This window comes from Tarenaya hassleriana, unplaced genomic scaffold (genome assembly GCF_000463585.1).
Source record: "Tarenaya hassleriana unplaced genomic scaffold, ASM46358v1 Cleome1, whole genome shotgun sequence".
NCBI lineage: Eukaryota > Viridiplantae > Streptophyta > Magnoliopsida > Brassicales > Cleomaceae > Tarenaya > Tarenaya hassleriana.
Window position 1 is genome coordinate 9,573,583 of NW_010960187.1, and position 23,758 is coordinate 9,597,340.

General features: G+C 35.8%; 1 protein-coding gene across 1 annotated transcript; it reads right to left on the minus strand.

Moving 5' to 3' along the window:
* Positions 1 to 480: 480 nt before the first annotated feature.
* LOC104821587 (eIF-2-alpha kinase activator GCN1) lies at positions 481 to 20,579 on the minus strand. Its single transcript, XM_010552509.2, has 60 exons — positions 20,264 to 20,579; positions 19,049 to 19,425; positions 18,826 to 18,957; positions 18,317 to 18,698; positions 17,979 to 18,125; positions 17,485 to 17,669; positions 17,269 to 17,395; positions 17,079 to 17,152; positions 16,881 to 16,957; positions 16,762 to 16,798; positions 16,210 to 16,373; positions 15,644 to 15,830; positions 15,491 to 15,568; positions 15,019 to 15,138; positions 14,871 to 14,930; positions 14,607 to 14,696; positions 14,419 to 14,509; positions 14,163 to 14,332; positions 13,388 to 13,687; positions 13,176 to 13,292; positions 12,890 to 12,991; positions 12,655 to 12,804; positions 12,305 to 12,469; positions 12,053 to 12,229; positions 11,709 to 11,831; positions 11,539 to 11,619; positions 11,343 to 11,459; positions 11,021 to 11,193; positions 10,566 to 10,643; positions 10,321 to 10,468; positions 9,854 to 9,976; positions 9,682 to 9,738; positions 9,491 to 9,601; positions 9,217 to 9,408; positions 8,962 to 9,135; positions 8,512 to 8,622; positions 8,347 to 8,416; positions 8,168 to 8,246; positions 7,743 to 7,845; positions 7,252 to 7,422; positions 7,042 to 7,164; positions 6,856 to 6,969; positions 6,414 to 6,520; positions 6,262 to 6,313; positions 6,064 to 6,170; positions 5,922 to 5,981; positions 5,710 to 5,824; positions 5,513 to 5,623; positions 5,295 to 5,432; positions 5,094 to 5,216; positions 4,898 to 4,969; positions 3,596 to 3,708; positions 3,184 to 3,342; positions 2,740 to 2,836; positions 2,453 to 2,635; positions 1,941 to 2,135; positions 1,687 to 1,866; positions 1,461 to 1,593; positions 1,238 to 1,316; positions 481 to 958 (listed from the first exon to the last, which is right to left on the minus strand). Exons 1-60 carry the CDS (start codon positions 20,376 to 20,378, stop codon positions 916 to 918), a joined length of 7,839 nt encoding a protein of 2,612 aa, XP_010550811.1. The 5' UTR covers positions 20,379 to 20,579; the 3' UTR covers positions 481 to 915.
* Positions 20,580 to 23,758: the final 3,179 nt, after the last annotated feature.

A 23,758-nucleotide genomic window follows, 5' to 3' on the forward strand; every position in this document is an offset into this window, starting at 1 on the left:
ATAGAAGAGTTAAGTATTTATTTTGTCAAATTTAAAAAGTTTAATGTTTATTTGATAAAATAAAAAGTTTAGTGTTTTTTTTATCAAAATTGTAAAGTTCAGTATTTTTTTTTGGGATTTTTCCTATTTTAAATATATTATAAAAATCTATCATCTATTAATTTTTAATAAAAATACTATCAACCAGTTAATTTACTAAAAAATCTTCTATTTTAAATAAAATCCAACAGTTTTTTTAAATAGTTCATATTTATACTTTGTTTTAAACACTTTGTTTTTACCAAAATATCAAATTGATAATATAAAACATGGATAAATCATAAATATTATCAAATTTTATATACATTTATGATCCAATATATCATAATAGAGTACCTATTTAAAGAATGGATATTTAAAGACAGGGCTCTACAAGTAGTATACCGCACCAATTGCCAAGAAACAAAAAGATTAAAAAGCAAGTGTCAAACAATCACAATGTATACTTTAGCGACAATCCATTAACATCAATAAACAGTTGCAGACAGAGAAAAAAAAAATCCATTATTGAATATCATAATACCCAAATCAAAAGTGAAAGGGAATGTAGTTTCACCTTTAGAATAACACAACACTTGCTCAACATGAGGGAGGAATCATCTACCAAAACCGGGACTTGAATTGTCAATAATACATGTAACCAAACGAAAATTGCTTCTCAATGTTCAAATCTTTCTTGGGGAGACGCCGGAAAAAAAAGAGAGCGAGAGAGTCCTTGTAAAAATCAAAACCAGGTAAATGCATATATGTGCTCTTTCAAACCCCCGTGTACTGCTGCAATGAGAACGAGGAATGAGAGAGCTATGGCGGAGAGCTCACTTGCGACGAGATTAAACCCGATACAGGCTTCTCTTGTACGGAAACAACATTAGTTCCTCATCCACTTCCGTTCTCGCCTTCACTGTCATCGCTATCATCGCTGCGAATGTAAATACACGCTTACACGAGTTAAAAAGAGCGCGTATACCAGAAACCCAAAGACATAGTTTTACCAGAGTTTGGGATGTAGGAGATGAAATTACAAGCACAAAGGTGTTTGAAAGATATGGATGTATCACCGTATAAAAAGCGTTCTAGATTTAGATCATGCTCATAAAAACACGTCGAATGGGCTCAAAATGCTTGTGTCGAATTTCAGTTTCACTGGTTTTTTCTTCTTCTTAGAGGTGAGGGGCAAGTGGACTAGAAGATAAAGTACCTGTGTTCAGGTAACTTGGCTAGCCGTCGAGCATCCAAGCCAGTGATATACTTCTGAGCAGCTTGAACATTATCTGTGCCTGGACAGACCGTTAAAAGAACGATACAAAACTTATTACAATCTACCATTGTTGAACAATTTAAAATTGCAGGGGCATGAAAAATGATTGATGGTTAATGACAATATCAAATGTGTGTGTATATATAGCCAAAAATATTAATACCTTTAGTTAATTGGAACACATGCACAGCACATCTTTCAGCAGAAAGTCTTACAGGAGTGCTTCCATCCTTCAAACATTCGGCAAGAGGAGGCCCGATAACACCCACATTTGCAGTTGTTGCTGCGGGGGAAGCCTGCAAAAAGTTGTTTCAGCAGTAATATTATTATTATTATTACCCGGAATTCACAATTGAATGAACAGATTAATACGAATATAAGCCACTTACTTTTGCAAAAGCTTTAAGCGAAGACAATGCTCTTCTTCGGACTTCACTGGAGTCATCATGCAAAGCCGAGACTATCGATGAGAGGACTTCCACTACTACTTTTCCGTTGGAAGGATCCGTCTTGACCTGATGCAGCAGAAGTCTTCCCAAAGCCTTGGTTGAGGTTTCACGTAATGGGAACTGTTCGGAAGTAATCGTCATGAGAACAAGGTATAAATACAATAAAGAAGAAGGTTTTTTCCCCCGAGAGGTACCTTCTCGTCTTTTACAGAGTTCTTGAGAGAATATAGCATGGAGGAAAAGACTGAAGACGTGAAGATGGTCGAAGGGTTGTGCTTCAGTAAGGACGAAATAACGAGTAATGACCCGTGCCGAGCTCCCCAGTTTTGTGAAGTAGATAACTCTTTTAATTCCTCAAGCAAATGACTCAATTGCGCAGCTTCCAAATACTGTATCATGAGAAAGTTCTCAACTAAGCTCCACCAAAGTATAAACTGATATCACAGTTCTGAGTTTACATTTAAAATGCTAATTCATACAACATTTCATATCAGCAGAAACAAGTCCTGACCACCAAATTCACAGTTTTAAAAGTTGCCATGTAACTGCAATTGCTTAACATTTCGATAGGAATGTGATCTTCCAGAAATTGAAAACTTAACACGAGGATATTACTATAATCAGTATTTATGAGGCAAATGTCAGTGAACCGGAAACAGGCAACTAAGTAGTAGTAGGAAGGACCTTCTAAGCATGAAAAGCGTACCTGTGATAAAACACCCAGCATATTTGCAGCAGAAATGCGAACTTGGTCATCATCATGGTGAATCAAATTTCTTAGGAGATCAAAGACACGTGTTCTGACAGCAGGACTAACGCTCTTTCCGGCATGCTTTATTACGCCTCTTAAAGCAGTTAAGATAGCATCTCGTACCCCAGAATCTGCAACCTGATATACATATCAAATTGGTTAAAAAAACATGACTGCATGAATAACTTCAAAGAAAATCAGTATGAATTCACCAAATTTAAGCAGTGTAAAGAAAAATTTACCTGGAAACTCGTAATTAGGTCTCCGACTAAGGGATCAACCCTGGGGCTTAATGCACTGAGCTTGCCAAGGGCAAGGGCAGCGCTGGAGCGGATGGTCCTGCAATTGTAACGGTGTCAAGACGGGTATGGTGACCAAGAAAACTGATTAACGGATCACAAGTATTAAGAAATCCAATTACGTCACTAAAAAATACATACAATAGGGAACATTGACCATAGACAGCTCCTTTCTTTATCAAGAAAATGAAATACGCAGTTCTCCGAAAGAAAAAGTAACATCCTTGTACACCCACCTCAAACTTTAAAAAGTCCTACCAAGAATTTTATTCTTTTATCACTTTACCTTATTTTTTACATCCTCCAAACAACGCAAAATATAGTAGGCCAAAAGTACTATAAATACACTTATCTCACCCGACCCTGTTTTATATGTTAGATACTAACCTTGTAGAGTCTTGCAGACATTTGACGAATGTTGTCTGAAGTTGAGGAAGGAATGGTTTAAGGGCCAACCCACCCTTCTCTATTAGGATCGTAAGTGTTGATAATATAGCGCTCTTGACCTGCCATGGGAAGCGATCTCCTATGATTCGGATAAGAGGCCTGAAACAGCCAGTACAAGTATATCAGCTCAGGATTAACAATACTTAACAAAGTTACAGGGCATTGTATTGTAAGATCAAAGATTTTCAAATTTCATAAACAGTTCCCCTAAATCCTGACGGTCTGTAGCTAGATAGCTGTCTCCAATAACAACATGGAACTTCGAAACAAATCAACCCAGCGAAGCAAAACTCGACGACCTTTATCAGGCAAATGTATTTATACAAGGAAAGTAAATTCACACTCTGCATACCCTGTTATCGGTATGACAAACGCTTTCAATGCTTGCTCGCTGGTCACTTCAATAAGCTCACCAAGACCAATAGCAGCTTGCTCTCTCAATTCAGCAGATCCACTAATAAGACCCTGAAATTTGTACACAACAATAAAATAAAAATTGAGCCATTATAAAAGGTTTGTATAAACGGGTAAATTCGAACACAAACTAAACACAAAACAACTGCTCAATCAAGCTGTTTAGTATATGAACCTGGCTAAAAATATATGAACCTGGCTAAAGAGTAGGAATGGAACTGAGAAAGGTGGGGGTGATTTATGAACAAAAAATATATGAACCTGGCTAAAAAAATATGACCAAAATCACCCCTAACCTTAGCAAGAATAGGCTCGATTTGACTAGCACCACAAAAGACAAGCTCGAGACTATTTAAAGGATCTGATATCCGAAATAGATCCTTAGTTTAAAAAAGCGTGCTGCGTCACGAGGCGCATAAATCATTTTTGTATCAATATATAATATATATAATATAAATCATATCGTTTAATATGTTTAGTATATATTGATATATACATAAATCTGAAAAAACAAATTCTTTATTTTTCAATATAACATGTATTATAAATATGAATATATGAATATAAGCTGTATAGTATAGATTTATATATATACACAAAAAAATTGATCATATATTGTATTAATCTATATCAATATAAATGATATTATCACTTGAAAATAGAAAACTAAAAATCAGTCATAATCAACTGAAGTTGAAATATACTGACAATGTTATAACTGATATATCTATAAATGATCTTATAAAAACGATACATTTAAATAATTATGGTTAATATATATGTATATATTTTAAGCTTTTTCAGTTTTTCTTCTACTTACTTTTACTTGTACGTTTCTCGAGTTCCTCGATTCGATCACCTTTTTTTTTAAATTTGTTCTCGTGATTTGACCAATCTTTTTATTTTTAGTAACTATTGACTATACATATAGGAGCACTTAAATGTTTATAGGAGTAAGCGCTGTTCGTCTTCTCCTATTTCTTTCCAAAGAACTGTGCTAAGTCCTCCATTTTCATGTCTTTCCTAAATTTTCATTTCTTTTTTGTGCTCTGTCCTAGAGACGGCTGCCTCCCGCCTCAGGCGGGACTGTGCTGGAGGCACGGCTAGAGAAGCCTCTCGGACTTCACTTTGCATCTGCGTTTGGAGGCGATTTTCATCTCGCCTCTACGTTTCAGTGCCTCAAGCGCCCCTACTAGGGCGGGCTTTTTAAAACTAAGAACAGATCAATCATCTAGAGTACCTGTAGAAATACTGGAAGCAAAGGTTGAAGAGCTTTTGGAAGGCTGAGACCAGGAATAACAACCTGTCCTCCCTGCAATTTTAATTAACATAAAAACATAGATTAAGTAAAATTAGTTGCCAAACTAAAGATATCACCTCATTCATAAAATTGCACTTATAGAGTGATATTAATCTGAAACATATAACAACTTCACCTTCTTTTTCCTGCGTTCTTTATCTCTGGCTGTGGATACAGCATCACGCACAAGTTTTATATATGAAGGAAGTACTTCCTTTGGAACTGAACTAACGACCCTTGATAAAGCCTCCCAAGAAACCTGTTGCCAACGGTTGGTAAAAGATAAGACATGAAGGAGTAACTATCAGCTACATCCAGTTTTGGTCAAATCCCTTACCGCAACGGTAGCTGAATCTGAATCACTGAGCATGACAATCAAGGTGGATATCATATTTGGAGCTTCATCAACCAAATAAAGCTTGCTGTTTTTGAAGAAGTAACCAATTAGATAGGATGAACTTCTTCTTATTGGAGCCTGAAATGGAACAAATAAGAAAAACTTAAGTATCTCACATGCAGAGAAAAATCTATAAAAAAGAATGCTTATGAACCAACCTGACTATCAGAAATTCCTTTGAGAAGTTCAGAAAATAAAATCTCAACGCCTTCTTCGTCAATGACAAGCACCACCATTTCTGCTGCCTCTTTTGCCAATCCTTGAACCTCCTGTTACAAGAAAAGGAATCTTAACCCCATGAACAAATGACTTTCACATATAATATCAGCATAAAAAGACAATAAGATTGTTATACCTTGTCTTCACCTCCCATTGCCGAAAGCAAAGCAGGAAGTACAGTTCCAAGATGATTGCTAAGACCAGGGCCTGCAACTTCTGCTAATGCTCCCAAAGCATGCGCATTGAAGGCACTACAAACAACATTTTCAAAAGTTATAGAGAAACAAAGATCGCCAATTCAATGCCTCACGTTGCATAATTATAAATTGAGAAAAAGGAAACGCATACGAGAGAGGAAGATGGACAAGCTTGGGCAGTATATGGGGAAGAACAGCAGAAGTCCTGACACTGAAATAAACTACAATTTAGTAGTCAACAGAACCATGAAAGAGGGTAGAAAACAGACTGAAAACAAACACTAAAAGAAAACCTTATGATTTGCTTGAGTCCATCCAGAGCGGTATCAGATGTTTCATCATCCTCTAATGCATGCAGAAGAGTTGGGATGATCTCATCAATAGCTTGCATTCCAGCACTCTACAATTTTTGAACAGAAAATATATAAACCTTATAAAACTTTTTGAGCTGAAGAATATTCTATAAAAGACACAAGGGCCAGATTTCATACTTTGTAAAGAGTACTGAACGCTAATCCAGCAGACTCGCGAACATCAATTACACTGTTGACAAAAGTGGCAAATGGTAAGCGATAAAAATATTATTTCTAAAAGAAAGAAATATACTGAAACAAGAAGCCAATCGATCAGAAAGAAGGCGAACCTATCACAAAGTGCTGTCCGAATGGTAGGAATGAGCTCATCCATGAAACTTAGCAACTGACTCTTACCAGCACTCGCCATAACTTCATTCAGTCCAATGCACACACCCTGACAGTCAGGTACGATCACATCAACTCAAGAGTCACAAAACAGTAGAATCTACACACAATACAGCAGATCTCACAACCAACCAACAAAAAACCTTGCGGTCATATCTAGCTCCATTTATTTCGATAGGAAAAACACAAAAATTATGTAAGTAACCAGCTAAAATGACCAAAAGCTGTTTGACCTCTTAAATAAAGATACACAAAAAAAAAACATGATTCACATGCCAGCGCCCAGCGGTAACTATTTTAGCCCAAATAATACACTTAATTAAAACACAGTAGTTAACCAAAACCGATAGATGAAAATTAATTTATCATGATCGCAAGGCTTACTTGTCTTCTGCTAGCATCAGGATCCTTCAGTCCTTGAGACAAAATTGGAATGATAAGAGGAAGCACCCTTTCACCAAGCTTCCTGACCAGCTCTCCAAGTGCTCTTCCTGCAACCTATACCACGCAATAGCCTTAAGTAACTCCAGGGTGAAACACTAAAGAAAAAGCTAACAGTATAATTCAAACCTGTCGCCTCTCAGAGGATGGTGATGCAAGGGACGAAATTAAGGTATTCATCAAAACTGGCATTATTTCCTTCAACGTCTTTGGTGTATTTGCTACAATGGTTTTCCACACATGCAGTGCAGCCTGAACAGAAAGCAGAAAATACATTTATCTCAAAACTTATTTCTTTCACTTAGAAACAACAAGTAGGTACATTGTTAACAGTGTTACCTGGCGCACAGACAGACTAACGTCAGTCCGAACCATATATAATGCAGCAAGGACTTCATTGCGCTTGCCCATTCCTAAAACATCAATAATTGCACGACCATGGGCTTCAGTGCTTGCACCTTCATCATCACTTCCACCCTCAAGCAAAGCTTTACCGGATGTACCAGCAACCTAGAGAAAACCATGACATAAATGAAACAGTCAAAAGATCCACATCAATTTACTCCCGATCCAGAGACTAGCCGTTCTTCAATATTGCTTAGTGCAATCTAATATTATTTTCATTTCCGTGCTTTTTCGTCCCATTCTAAACACATATTAAGCGCAAATTTTCATCAAGGCAAATAAAATACTACAATTACGATGACTGCAAGAAGCTTACAGGATGACACTCACTGCTTTCTGAGTTCGCTATATTCATACACTGCGATTAACGATTTCGAAAAGCATGATAAACAAGTAAAACACAACATGAAGATGCTAAAGAAAACCTTGAACAATAGATCTCCAAGCAGTTCCACAGAACTTTGACGAATTCGCCAATTGTCATTGAAAATACCATCCTCCACGGCTGGAAGAAGAAGAGGCAGAGACCTGTAACAAAAAGAAAAGAAGCTACTATTAAAGCCTGATAGGATAATAAAACTTTGAGAAACGAGATTGCCATGCTCACATATCAACAATCAATCGGAGTTCACGCAACAGTGTTTCCATATTGTTCATCAGAGATCATTAATTTATGAATTACAAATGCTTCAAGAGAAACAATAATGCTCTTGTGCAGCACAATATTTAGAAACATATCACAAGTATGCAAACCATATCAACTAACAGATAGTGCAAGACATTACTAAAGCAAGTTAGTATATTGTCTCCACGAAACACAATGAAGGAAACATAGGATAGGAACTCATACGTCGTTGCATGGTGCTCCACCAGCACATGGCCAGCCCCCAGAGCCGCATCACGGACAGATTCATTCTCATCAGCAAGACCTGAAGTATAATAACACAACAATATTTTATGTTTAATGAATCCAAAAATTAAGTGGAAGCTGTTTAGAATATTAAATTCATCCACAAAGATATAGTTCACCATCCAGAATTGCCGGTAATACTTGCTGCAAGTAATTCTGAAATTGAGCACCCAACGACCTCGGCAAGTACTGCAATCAATAAAGCAAAAAGAATAAACAAAATGTCGAAAACCCAGATAACAAACTTCAAGTAGATAAGAAACCATAGGACCCATTGAAATTACCTTGAAGAGTGTCAGGTATCCATCACGGACAGACGCTTTCTGATGAGAACAATGCCGGATGATATCAGGAAGTACATCCTCAAAGTACTCTGTTCCAAGAGCAGCTAAGACCTGAAGATTGTTGAAAAATAAAGTTGAACAAGAAAACAGAGACATTTGAGAACAGTGATTCCGAATGTTACCAACCAGACAAAGAATCAGTGCAAACAACATATATAAAGATGTATCTGTTGCCTGTGCCAAAAGATTTTATAGAATCCCTCCACCATAAAACGCCAAAAAAAAAGATCTGTATATCTCTTAATGACTTATTAGCAAATATTACAATACAAAAAGATTAGGCGCTATACACTTCAAACAAAACGGAAGATAATGAATAACACAGGCAAAAAGAGAAAATGCTCAAATATAACGAGTTAAGTAGAACAAAACAAATCTTGACCTCCATACCTCACTTAATCCCTGTGCAGCTCCAGACCTTTCAACATTGCTAGTATCAGATTTGAGGGTTTCAAATAACCACGGAACAAGATCTGGGAAATTCTCCTCTCCCATCCCTCTGATAAGTGATCCAACTGCCCTTGCTGCAACAGAACGTACCTCGGGGATTGGATCCACGAGAACCTGTCCATTCCAGTACTCAACTATATGTATAGCCAGCGCAACAAGATAATTTATTTATTTTGATCAAGGACAACAGACAACCTTTTTAACTTCTGGAAGGAGCAATCCTATGTAAGGAATCATATCCGTTGCCTCGGTCACTAAAGAACACATGTTACCAACTATTTGAGCAGCTTTCTTTTTAGTTTCAGAACTCCTTTCTCTCAATCCTCTATGCACTATCGGCACCAACAGAGCAAGTGAAGGGGCATCGACAGTATTAACAAAAGTTGTCTGTAAAAAAGTTAAATACTTAGACCAAGGAAGCAGCGAGCAAAAGTATAACCTCAGGATGACTAATAAACAGAACAATTACCTGCAGAAGGATGTCAAGAGAATGACGCGTGTACTCATTGGGATCTGTTAAGGCCATAAGAAGAGTGGGAACAAGAGAAGAAATTTCTGGATTCTTTATGACACCTCCAACCTGAAAACAATGGTGGAAAAGAATTTCAAGTGAGGAAAGTTTGCGACAAACATGGAAACTGCTATGCTATTGAGTACAACCTGCTGAAGTGCCGTCTGCCCCGCCGATTGGACTTTTGGATGTGTATCTGTTAAAACCTGCATCAATAAGACTTATGCAATCAGATCAATTTAAACCATCAACTGAACAAAAGCCTCCTGTTAGGCTCTAGATTTGGCTACCAGTGAATTTTCATGCATCTGTTGTACACACCTCTGTAAGTTTTGGCACAATTTTTGGAAGACATTGAGACAATTGCTGGGGAGCACAGTATGCCATAGCACCAAGAAGCAGAACACTGCTTTGCTTAGTTCTCCAAGCCTTATCTTCGAGTCCCTATCAAAAGAGAAGTATTCACCGAAAAGAAGTGACATGTAAGACCAACAAATACACGCATAAGATATCCTGGTATTTGAGTAGTCATAGCTGAAGCATATTTCTCAGGCAGCACAACACAAACTAGCTAGAAAACAGATCTGCAATCATCTATATCTTCTCTTTTTAAAAAAAAACAGCTTTTACATCTTCCATCTTTTGCCTGCAGGAACAAAAGATGACATAAACATAGCTAACTAAAATAGAAGGGACAACAATGAGCACAGCCTAATGCCACTACACAAAAATATAATATACGGAGAATGCTGAAGCTAAGTGAACTTCGAAAAAACATGGCCTATCACCTTAAGCAGAGATGGCAGGACGAGCTTCACACCATATGCAGTAAGCTGAGACATCATAGCACGAGCAGCACATTCTGCTGCCTCACGAACTGCTCCGACTTGATCAGAGAATGATACCAGAAGTAACGGTAACATTTTGATCACATACCTGAATCAACAGATTGAAATAACATCCATTAGAAAATCTACGACACAATACAAGACACAGCGTCTTTGACATATTAATGGCTAGAAAGTTCACTTACGGTTCAAACAATTTTCCCAGCTTCTCACAGAGGCATTCAAACGCAAGTACAGCTCCTTCACGACATTTCGCAGAATTTCTGCAGCCAAAGCAAAAGAATTTAACAAGAACATAAATACAGGCTCTTATTGAACTGTAATAATATTCTTATGAGACAAGTGAGATAGAAACACAGTAGGCTCTTCTAAGCAGCAATCACAAAATTAAATTGACACAGAGACATAGTCCACCACATACAGAATGAATCGGTTCATCACCACAAAAATGAAAAGTTGTTTTGCCTCAACCAAATGGTGGGCAAACCCATTCCATCGTGAACTTTGAAACAAACAGCATAGTATTCAAAGACAGAACATCCAACAAGAATTGTGAAACAGCAGCACATATAACAAAGATTCCAAAAATAATACATTTGTCATTGGTTTAAAGGAAAAATAAATACGGCTAAAGAAAAACCTGTCTGTCAGAGCTTCCTGCAGAGTGGCTGCAATACCATACTTCTTCAAACTACCAATTCCAAAACCCATAACTACTCCTGCAAGTCCAAAAGCTGCCCCTCTACGCTCACCGTATTTATCACTCTTCATTAGTTGATCCATGAGCCTAGAAACAAGTGCAAGGGCATCCTCCTAACAAAAAATGAAAAAAAAATCGATAACTTTATCTTTGTATCATGAGTCTATATATAAACCCCTTAAGGGCAAGCCCACAAGAAAACGGGAGAAGAACAGAGTCATTTCTTTTAATTTTTTCTCAAAACTACTTCGAGAAAACATACTTGTTTGGATGTCACTAGTGGAGAAAGGCATGTTGAGACTGCACGCTGTACAGCTTCTGAAGGTGTGTTCAACACATCCAACAACTTTTCCACCACAGTATGGACTTTAGGGTCATCCTGAATCATTATGGAATACTTAAGCCACAAATAATTGCATATATTGAATAAAGAAAAAAAGTAAAGATATTGTACTTACTTTTGCCAAGTGTTTTGCTAGTGCACCAGTAAAGATAACAACACCCTCACGGACCAGATCGTATTTTTCTTCATCTGATGCCTGCATGAGCAATTACGTGTTGAGCTCAAAAGCGACTAACAAGAAATATAGTGCATCTGGGAGATCTTTAGATTGCTCGGATAACAAACCTTTCTATTCAAATAGTTCTCAAAGATAGGGAATAACAATGAAACATTTTCCTTTCCATGCTTGTCAATAATCATGATACCAGCATTTATCATTCTTCCCCGAACATCTGCGTTAGGATCAGCCTGCAGTCGGAAAGGCATAAATTTAGAGTCAGCCATTAATTCTAATTATAACCAGTAATTAGTGAAAGAGCTTAAAGCTATATAGTCTTCAAAAGAAACATAAATGTTGGGATTCTAAGCGATAAAAATGCAATCTCCAGCACTGCTTCCAACCCATCTAACTTTGTGAGCATCATTCTGATATTATATAAGCATTTATGTGACAGGATGAGAAGATATACCAGAGCACGTGATATCAGAAAAGTCATAACAGCAGGAAGATCCTTTGTCGTTAACACATCAGCCGCAGATTGCAATGCTAAGGCTATCCCCTGCCTGCCTATCCAACCAGCATCTACACCAACCTCACCAGAAGCAGCATCACGGATGTACAACGAAAATAGGGTCGACAGAGATACCTGAAAAAGTTACTCAATCTTTAATACCAAAACTTGATGAGGATAAGATAAATCAAAGGTTTAAAGTGTGTTCACTTGAATCGTTGTTGGGTTCTCATCCAAAGCAGCAGCCAATGCTTCTGCGGCAGCCAAACGCACATTAAGATTAATATGAGAAAGCGCTTTGAAGATTCCTGAATAGTCAGTCCCCATATCATATCCATAGTTAGCCCATACATCCTCTGCAGCTTCTGCTACTGACTGCAAGCATTCGAGACAATAAATATAAGATCCACTAATCAATGAAGCTTTAAATTGCTAAAGTAAACTGGTTAATACCGGATTCATTGATAATATTATCAACAGTAAAACAATACAAACGAGAAAACAAGCATATGACTGAAAACAAACATACATACAAAGAAAATAAAAATGGAAAAGCTAACCTTTTCAGGATCATGTAAAGCAATCCAAATGTTTGTTGCAATATCAACACTCTGAGGGAGTGAGCACCTAGAAACAGCTGGAATACACTTAACAGCATTTATGCAGGACATTCTGACATGAACATCTTTTGCATATACCCCATAAAGTGCCTGAAAAAATAGAATGAAAGATAAATAGGAGATTCTAAAAAGGGAATTTCGAAAGGCAATATGAGCACAGAAGAAAAAGAAATACATGAGCAACATCGTCCACTTGCAAACCAAGACACAATTCATTCAGTGCCGGTCCAATCGATGCTTGATATGCAGGAACAACACCAAGAACATGGTAAAGAACCTGCAAAAAGTATCTAAGTTGTTACACTCAGAACATGAAATTGATTGAAAATTGAAATAACAAGATGGTGGTGTGATGGTACAATCAGAAAAGAATATAAAAGTACGCAGATATAGATACACCACATATAAATATACATAACATTTTGTAAAACTGTTACTTAACAAAATTGGAGGCACCTAACTGATATCATCCGGAGCCTAGGAAGGGGTAGTAGTGGATCCATGTGCATGTATAGAATTTGAAGCACACCATTATGTAGTGCTGTTCGTTTCGGTGATAGCAGAATTCTCTCCAGTATCTGAAGAGAACAAATATAGAGCTCAAACAAGTAAAGAGAAAACAAGTAAAGAGAGAACATAAGTTACACCGACATCAGTGACAAGAAAAACATACCGGGAAAATGAAAGTGAATGAATCTACAGGAAGTGGTCCTGATTTACAAGATATGGATAATCCATTAACAATCCTTTCAAAAAGACCCATAGATGCATTCCCAGTCGCATCACTGTGGTCTGATGGCAGTAAATCAGATAGAAGATGGGCTTCATCGACCGCAATCAATCGTAAAGCAGTTGCAACGTCAAAGGCCCAGTTACATAGTGGCTGAACTGTACACCTTGCCAGCTTCACCAAGTTCTCAAAGGCTGCAGCATTTACAATAGGTGATCGAAGCAAAGGATCCACAAAACTAGCCTGGTAAAGAGATACACCAAGAATAAGAGCACGATCCCAGAATTACAAGAAAATATACACTAGAACAGCTTTAACCATGCAGCTCACACCACTAAAGTGTGCTAGAGTGGCAATCAAAATATAAACAACAGAATTAAAAGAACCAAAAAGAATGATTATTTCCCGAAGTTCTGCTTCTCCATTTTTCAGCATAGGAATAGTTGCACTTTTCTAGGGAAAAAGAAAAAGCCCTTTAAAAATTCATATGCCTGAATTGTAGATTCAGAAAACACGCATACAGCAGGTAAAATTTATCCACACTTCCCCAGATTCTTACATTAAACAAGCAGCTTACCAAGACAAGTGCAAAGAGTACTTTTCAAAGAATTCAAAGGATATATCCTCTCAGCAAGAATTAATTATGTTCACATAAACAATTCACATTGATAAATCAAATTTAAAAAAAAATAACAATATTGGAGGAGGTTTTACATACCAAGGAAGGCAACTGACTATGAGCAAATACAGGATTCGCAAGGGCCATTTCCCCAAGAGCATAAAGCACCAAAGAAAGATTCTTTTGTATAACGCGAACTTTTTCCCGGGTAGAGGCCTCTTCTTTGAGCATCAATTCACGTGCCTCTTCTTTTGCTGTCTTTCCTTTGTCTGCAATTACGAAATTTCTGAACTATATAGATAGAAAGGGGGCAAAGTAATCAAATTAGAGATCCCAAGGTAGAACAAGGACTTACCAGCTTTCTTTATTGACTTCCCAGCTTCCCTTTTCCCTGAATTTGCAGCTTCTCTACCAGCCAATCCTTTCTTCAAAGAATGATTTGAGCTCTGGATAAAACAAGCATACACAAAATAAAATCTAATTCTTTCAAGTAGAAGCCAAAATTAAACGCATCAAATAAATAAATGTAGAAAAGTTAAGTACCGGCTCCTGCTTTATGTTCTTGGCACCAATCATCTCTGCGACATAAATGCCTTGCTCGCTTAAAAGCATTCCTTCAGGGGTATTGAAAATCTGAAAATAAAATACAAGCGAAACAGAAATAATTACACAACATGCTTCTGTACAGTATACAATACCCACTACATTTTACATCACATGCCACAGTTGAAATGTCAGTAAATAGAAATACAAATACAAAGTCAATGTTCTACTAAAAGAAATGAAGTGAAAGCCCAGGAGAATCACCTTAATGTCAGTCATTGTAAGCATGTCATGAGAGAGACGATCTGGAAGTTCTTGCAGATGCTATAATGAAGAAGAATATGAAATTAGCAAAAGCGCTGAAAAATCAACTAAATTAATAAGGCTTACAAACCACCATAAAATTTAATACCGTCTTAAACAAAGCATATGTATCCTCTGGTGCCAGAGTCATCAAGGTGGACAATGAATACACTGCAGCTTGCTGCTCAAATCCTTTCGAACTCATTAAACCCATTGGTCCAAGCAGACTCTGAGAGATATAAGACATGGCTTAAAGTTATCAACATCTAAAAACGTAACAATAACAATCAAAGTCCAATAGAGACATAAATTTGTAAAACAGTTGGCCTTTTAGCCTCCAAAACCTACCGAAATGGAAAATTGCCAGCTTGTTGCATATAAATGGAACCCGGATTTCTAAATCCAAAAAGTCATTTGACCACAGTAAAAATATAAAATTTAAGGCACCTAGAACCATGGCTGATAAATACAAACAGACTTCTAAACGAAAAAACAGGACAATTTAAAAGACAACAGTGAATACGACTGATTCTATGGATGACACCAAACAAAAGATTTCAATATGACAACAGAAAGATTACCTGGCAAACAGTCTCTACATTGGAAGGTAAAATGGCAGCAACATCACAACCAAGAGTTCTGAGACACTTTTGCAACCTCTGTGTGTATGCAGAATACCAATAAGAAAAATATAAAGGAGAAAATTGCAAAGAATGTGACTATATCAAGATTACCCTCCAAACTGCATCTCTTTTCCCAGTGCCAACTATGCATGGATGATGTGAACAGATTATGACACGAGCAATCCATGTTCTTGGACTTGCAGCGACTGCTGCTGATGAAATTGCTAGCAAAGCCTTTACTAAAACCTCCACTGACGGGACAAATGAAGCTTGTGGTTCCACAGAGTTATCTGTGTCACTACAGGAGAGCAAAATTAGTCTTCCTATCATAAATACATAGCTTCGTGTGTATCGGTTCAATTGCCAACTAATCTTCAAGACGCATTCAGACAGAAGAAAATAAAGGTCACTATTACATTATTGAACAAAAAGTAAAAGTTTCCATTAATATAAAAGGTGACTAAAACAGTAAATAATCATAACCTGACACAGTCTGACTTAATTTAAGCTCAGGCCAGATAATGCAATAAAAGCAAGCCTAGAACTGCTGTCTGGCTTCTTTCAGGAAGAACACAAAACAATTTTTTTTACTCAAAGGAAAAAAATGAAAAACAAGGGAAGGAAATTTAATTCTAACATATATTATTGTAAAGAGAAAACAGACTTGTCATTCGTACCTTGATCTAGAAGTAACTCGATCTCCAACTACAGAAAGAAAATCCAAGTATTCGATCAGAAGGGCTTCAGCAAACTCTGAAGTTGAAGCAAGGATCTTCTTGATGGAACTGTAAGCTCTTTGACGGACAATCCAGCTTGGATGGCATATTAGAAAGAGAAGCAACTGCAACAACCAACACATGAAACATCAAATGCATATATGGCCATTGGTCAGCACTTCAGAGACAGTACATTTGTTCCTTTTACAAGTATATTAATAGCTACAATTTTTTCCAGCAATTTATTAATAGTTTGGTTAATCAACATACAAGTACAAATAAATATTTCTTATATATCATTGGTTAATATACAACAAACAAAAAATATCCATAGACTCTTTTACTCCTTTTAGACCTACACCCTACAGCAAATCTTCATCAATTATGTTTTAGTCTACACTCGAAGTTACTGCCACAGTAGAAAAATCTACAGCAACAACCACGACTACTACAACAGTCATAATTCACAGCCACAGTCGCATCGCAGACATCCAGGATCATAGACTTGCTTACCTGTGAAAGTGATTTCACTGCAAACGCTTCCAAAACTCTACAAAACAAGCAGCAAAGATACTAAGATTTCAGCTAATATTGTAAAAGTGTAAAGTATAAGCACCAGATGGGAGGTCTACCTGCGTGAATGTTCCACCAGAAGCACCTCAAGAAGTTCAACACACACCACACAATCATCGCTTGATAGTTTCGAGGTCTTTGGGTTGAGATGCGCCAGTATATGAGAAAAGAAAAGGAAAATGACACTTAAAGCACCTTGTATGCAAAAATTAATTCAAGATTACTCAGTAGCAAAGGAACTTGATAAGAAATAGTACCAAAGGAATTTGCACAAGGGCAGGCTCGTTTTGTGATATAAAAGTCCACAGTTTCTCCTTCACTATAGTATCCTCTGAAGTTTACAAAGAAGATAAACTCAATTGAGGAAATAAAATTAGAAACTGAGAAATATGAAGAAAAGGACCAGGAAAAAATAACACAAGGAGAGAGATATTGTCAGTTTGAGACCTGCTTTGATGTCACAAGCTGCAATCTTCGAAACAATAAGCAAAGCATATATTCCATCTAAGCGTTGTACTGCCTTCGTAAATCCCGTTTTCACTAGTTGAACGAGAGGGCCAAGCAAATCTGATATCTGAAATACTTATTCAGTGTATTACTTAGTTAACAACAATCATAGACATGGAAGAGGGAACCTATAAAAGCTGGAAAACGAAACCAAACCTGTGAAATGGTATCAGAATTTCTACATATGATACGTAGACATCGAAGATGCCCCCTCCTAAGAGCCTCCTTCTCCTTAAGGCCCGAAGAAATGAAAGAAATTAAATCTGGTTGGATCGCCTCAGAAGAACGTGATGCCCAGGAAGCTATGGCTGACAAAATTGCAAGTTTTACATCTTCGTTTCCTGTTATGTAATAATACAGAACAGCAATCAGCAACATGACACCTAAAGGTTACGTGAGGAAAAGTATCGATGATACAAAGGAACATATACAACTAAACACAGAATCTCAATTCTGCAGAAACTGCGACACAATGCCGAACTTGAAGACATCCAAAGATCCAACAACACTTGAACCAACAGTTGGTTCACAGAAGCGCCAACAGTTCTCGACAAACTACCAAGATGTTTGCCGTTGGGAGCATTGGCCAAAGATCCCATGGAATAAGACCAATGTAGCAAGCCATCAATAACCAACAAATAGTAGATTACCTTCATCCTTGTAACAGGATATGAGAAAGCTGCAAACAATTCTCGACAAACTACCAAGATGTTTGCCATCGGGAGCATTGGCCAGCTCTTGCATAGCCTTCATCATTCCTATCCTTTGATATGGCAATTGAAGTCTTCCTTCGGAACCTATCAGCACAGATCCATAAATACATGCGTATTCATCAATTAGGAAAATACCCTACACAACCCAGGCCCCTTCCCTTACAAACACAAACAAGGGAATTGCACCAACTTGGCATAAGAGAGGAATTCACTAGAAAAAAAAATCTTTAATAGAAAAAATAACCAAAGATATGATCAAAGAAATAAAGACCAACCTCCAATCACAGATTTAACAGCAGCAAACATTGCTTCCAAAGTATCAGGATTACTTGACTTTTCACTTACAGACCTAACCATCGACAATGCCCCGAAACGCCTATCTTCATCCATATGTCGAGCTTGCGATAGTATTACTGGTAGCACTTCCAAGGCATACTTACTCAGATCAATGTTCACATTCGCTAAAAGAACCCCAATAGATTCCAAAACAATTTCTGGATTGCGTTTCAACATTTTCACTGCGGCTGGAAGGACTATAGTTTGGAACTCTTCATGGGTCAGCCGCATGAGAAGCGGCTGAAAACACTCGCTAAGCTGCTTTTTTTGCTTCTCTCTAGAATTCAGAACTGCTTTGACATAAGTATCAAGAAACGTTGCCTGCCAAAGTAATTTTAGAGGTATTAATCAAAAATAGGAGCAACATATACACAGGTTTCAGGGAAGCTGAAGAACATATTGTTTCAGGGGAAAGTGGATACGGAATAGAAATTCAAATATAACTTACCTTGGACTGTTCAAATAAAACAGGAGATAAACAAGAGAACTCGAGCAATAGTCCTAACAATTCAGGAGCATCCTTGTATGGAATCCGTGAATCTTTGATTTCTTCCACATATGTTTTGTATATATCTTGTGACTGCAAATCAATTTAAAAAAAAAATTAAATGCAGTTCAATCAATCCAGTAGTCCATCAACTTTTGCTACATGCAAGGAGTCCAGACCAAACCTGAGAAAACAAATGGAAAATAATTCTTCTACATGCCCTTCTCTGGCAGAAAGATCTCTGCATAATAATGTGAAGTAGTGCAGCCTGAGCTGACGCCACTCTAACCAACGCATTCTTTGAAACTGTGGGAAACTGACTTTTTTCCAGAAGAAGACACGACCAAACTAGCAGTCTGTAACAGCCAGTGTCCGATCCAAACTTTATCTGTTTTTCCACAGCTTGTACAAGTGTTGCAGCAAATGTTTTCATAAATGTAACACTTCCCAATGCCTTTACAATCATATCATCCACGGCTTTCCTTGAACCCCGATCGTCATATATAACCAACGTTTGAAATATTGTATCAACCAGAACTGGCGCAGTATCAGAGCTCATATCTGCAAGAATTTTGAACATATTGAAATCAGATAAATAAACAAATAAAACCTTTAGAGAGTCTCATTCTGTAAGAACAACCAAATACAGCAAAATGCACATTTTGGGTGTAAACTACAATGAATTTAAACAGATAGTATCCACCCATTGCTATGACTACAAATTAAAAAGAAAAAACATATAGAAGAGGCCAATTAGACAAAAAGATTCATGTAAGAGAAATTGGTACACAAAGCAAAAATTGAAATCTGCAGGACAAGAAAACAACCAATTCCCGGAAGCATTCAGCCAGACGCCGGCATCTTGAAGGAAAAAAAAGTACAAACTGGTTGATTGGTCCACTAAGGCAGACCTTCTATAAGCAAGTATCACATTCGATTTCATTTGACAAAGGTTCAGTTGATCATACTTACAAATGCTTCAATTAATTGCCTTCAACAAGTCATAAGTGCACGGATAAGTTCAGAATTACGCCGCCAAGTTACAAAATTCATGCCTAAGTTGATAGCCCAAGTAAGATTTAAACCAGAAAAATTCAAGCTTTATGCCTGATTTATTTTCCAGATAAAAAAAAGGCGTCATTGGCAAGGATATAAGAATAGAAGATACAGAAGAAAAGAACCAAACATAATTCACCCCATACGCCCAAATACCAAAAAACAAAAAAAAGGAAGAAAAATTTACATTTTAAAGTTGAATGAGCATATCAACTTGCTCAAGAAACTGAGTAAAACTCGAATTCCTGATCGAAGATCCAAGTCGAAAACAATGCTATCTCATCACCGATCGAAACAAAGAGAACCTATCAAAAACTTCCCCAAACAAAACGGGAATGCTCACCGGAATTCTCGATGATCGCCGGAATTTCACTGCGGAAGATCCGGGCCCGCTCCTTCGTGGAGCTCGTGGAGACAGACCCAGAAATGGAGACAAGACGGTCCACAAGACCCGCCATTTTTTACCGGGAAAAAAGCGTGCAGATTGACCAGAGCCAGGATCGTAGAAATGGGTATCTCCGAAACTAGGGTTTTTCTGATAAACGAGATCAAAAGAGGTAAAGTAAAGTTGCGCTTCTCTCTCTGTCTCTCTCTAGTGAGAAGCAACTAGGGTTTTAGAAAATCGTTTCAGTTTTCTGCAGCTAAGCCGCTCAAGTTTGCAGGAGAATCGTAAGGCCGGAGACAAGGTTAAAGACAGGGTGCAAAGGGCTTCGGTTTCTTCACGTTGAGTTTGGTCCTTCTGTTTGGGCTTCTTGGCCCATAACGGATATTTTTTTTCCAGAATTCAGTGTGGGATCTTATACGGTGTTTAATTTAAATTTTGAATGTACTAGTTTAGTACCCGCGCGATATGCGCGGGTTATTCCCTTTTTAATTATAAAATTAGTTAAAATTAATATTAAAAATAATATAGACTTATTTATTTGATATAAAAATATATTTAAAATTTAATTATTGTAATTTTATATAATGAATCTAAAGGGGTAAAACTGTAAAGAAATATGAGTATCGTTTTCTATACATATATGTTTGATATTAGTAATTTATTATTTATTTGATAAAAAAACATTTAATTAAAAGATATTAAAAAACGATATTGTTAAATATTATAGATATATTTTTTTAGAGTAGTTAAATATTATAAATTTATTATAGCTCGACTATATTTTTGTTCTTCCATTTATCTTTACTGTTGTATCAACAACGTTGTCTTGACAACGATTTAAAATTTTGAAATGTGTTAAAAAGTACATTAGTTTTAATTGTTTCGGAAACACATACCATAAGCACTTTAATTAATTTTTATACGAAAAACGATGAATAACTAAAATAACATCTTTAACATCGTCAACGAATAACTCAACTCGAAACCTTGAAAATGAATATTAGCATACAATAACAAATTCGTTAATATTAATATAAATAGTGTAATTATGAATAAGAGAAAAATTATAAAAATACTTCATCACTTCTGGAGTGTTTGTGTTAATAATAATAATAATAATTCAATGAAAAACACCAAATTAGCTCAAAGAAAAGTTTGAACTTACAAGCTTTTATATTAATATATTTTATTTCCATAAAATTACTGGATTTTTAATTTGTTATAAATAAAATCATTGATCAATCAAGTTACCTCGATCTTCCGTAATTTATTTCTAAAATTCACTATGTATTAAAAAAATAAATTTCAAAAATCACCGGAAATTTTAAAAATAATATTATATCATTTTAAATAACTTAATAAAAATTTAACATCATTAATTTGACTCTAATATGAGACATCGAAAAGTGAGTTTGACTATAATCTTACTTAATAAAGGATGAATGAAAATAGTAAACCAAAACTATCTGATGAGAAGCTAATGAACTAAACGGAGTTTTGGCATGTTTTAAAGATTGTAATCATCCTGTAATCATATCAATTTCCGGGCATAAATGAATAGGATATAACCAGTACACAGAGTGTCACTGTCGATCTTATTGCCCATTTGATGATGCTTGTCTTTCTCTTGCTTGTACTTCTTCTTCACTGTATCGATCTTGTTCTTATACCGATCATCGAAGTTTTGCCTGAATCATCCCACTGTTTACGCTCTCCCCCAAAAGGATCATGAAACTTTCTTCGATCAACATCATCGCCATTACATCGCTCCAGCAATCCTTTCTCCCTCGTCATCCTCCGAAGGCTATACCGTTATTGTTATTCCCTCCTCTACATGCCACTGGGCTAGAGTCATTAAAATATCTGTGTGTATATGTGTATATATATATATTTATGTGTGTATATATGTATTTATATGTTTTTATTTTTTATGAATATATCTATATATATTATATCTTTATTTTTTTTAATTGAGTATGAGTGTTTTGTTAATTTGATTGTATAGTTTTGGTAGTCTGTTTTGTTAACCTCATGTATAAATTTTTATAATTTCATTTCTACTTTTAAATCTCTACTATAAATAATTCAATTTTACACCATCGATCTGAATTGGAATATAAAGAAAGTAAACAATTACAAAACCACCCTTGAAAAATTATAAATTTAATTTTTTAACGCAACTTTTCTATCGCTTTACTTGTAATTCCATAATCCACGTAAAGGTTTGTCAGTTTAAATTCCACAGCACGTAGACTTCTGCGCATCCTAGTCGGATTCAGCTTCCTAGCAAACTAAATACCAGTTCAGATTTTATTAAGGAAAAACGGAGACGGAGTAAAATCGATGGAGACAGAGTTGACATAGCCGGCGAGATGTTGGAGGATCGGCGGATGTTAGATTTGTCGGAGAGACTATCTGAGATTGAGAATGGACTGTCATGAATACCGTTTCTTCTTTTAAGTTTGTACTTTACTAAATATTAACTATCTTGAAAATATATATATATATTCATACGCATAGTCATATACATATATAAATACTTTGTTCATACATATGTCCAAAATTATGTATATTATATATATATATATATATATATATATATATTATATACATATACATGTATGATATTTTTCATTTTGAATGACTCAATTTAAATTTGATTTTTATTACATTTAAAAAATTTATTTATTTTTTTATTAAAAATAATAATTATTATATGAAAAATCAATTAAATTTATCAAAATTTATCTCGACTATTTTAAAAATATTTAATTAAATTTTATGAAAAAACTTATAAATATCTAGATAAAAAATATTTATTAATCTCATTTTTCTAAAATACATTTCATTACTTTACATATTATTTTAAATAAACAAATATATATATATATACACATAATTTAGTTTGACCAACATAATATGCATGGATATAAAATATAACCGATAATAGAAGAATGATTAATATAAAATATAAATATTGATATGGTGAGGATGTTAGATAATAATGATATTTTTATCTTGAATTTTGAACTACTATATTTATATTAAAAAATTATATATTGAAATTTATTTAAAAAATTTAGTAATTATATAAAAAAAATTTAAACTATTAGATTTATTTACAGTAAGTTTTTTATTTTTTAGAACATATGGTGTCTATACATGATAAGGTTTTCTATATATTTTTTTAAAAACACATGTTTGTTTATGAGTTGGATTAATATATAAAATACAATTAAGCTCATCAACTCACTGATTCACTGTGTTATCAAATAGATCTATACCATCTTCCATTGATTTATCTCATTTTCTTTTTTCTCCTCAGATTTCCATGAATTAAAGAGAAAGATCTCACACCAGTGACCGATTCAGAATATTTTATCAAACCCATTCTCTTCTTCGCCTCTGTCTTCTTCTGCAATCTCTCACCTACCCATCTCTCTCGTCAGTCGT

Coding starts and splice junctions, on each gene's coding strand:
- LOC104821587 (XM_010552509.2), bottom strand. CDS start 20,378: ATGGCGGGTCTTGTGGACCGTCTTGTCTCCATTTCTGGGTCTGTCTCC. Junction 14,510..14,606: donor AGAACATAAAGCAGGAGCCG/GTACTTAACTTT, acceptor TGTTTTATCCAG/AGCTCAAATCATTCTTTGAA. Junction 8,417..8,511: donor GATACCTGACACTCTTCAAG/GTAATTTCAATG, acceptor TATTGATTGCAG/TACTTGCCGAGGTCGTTGGG.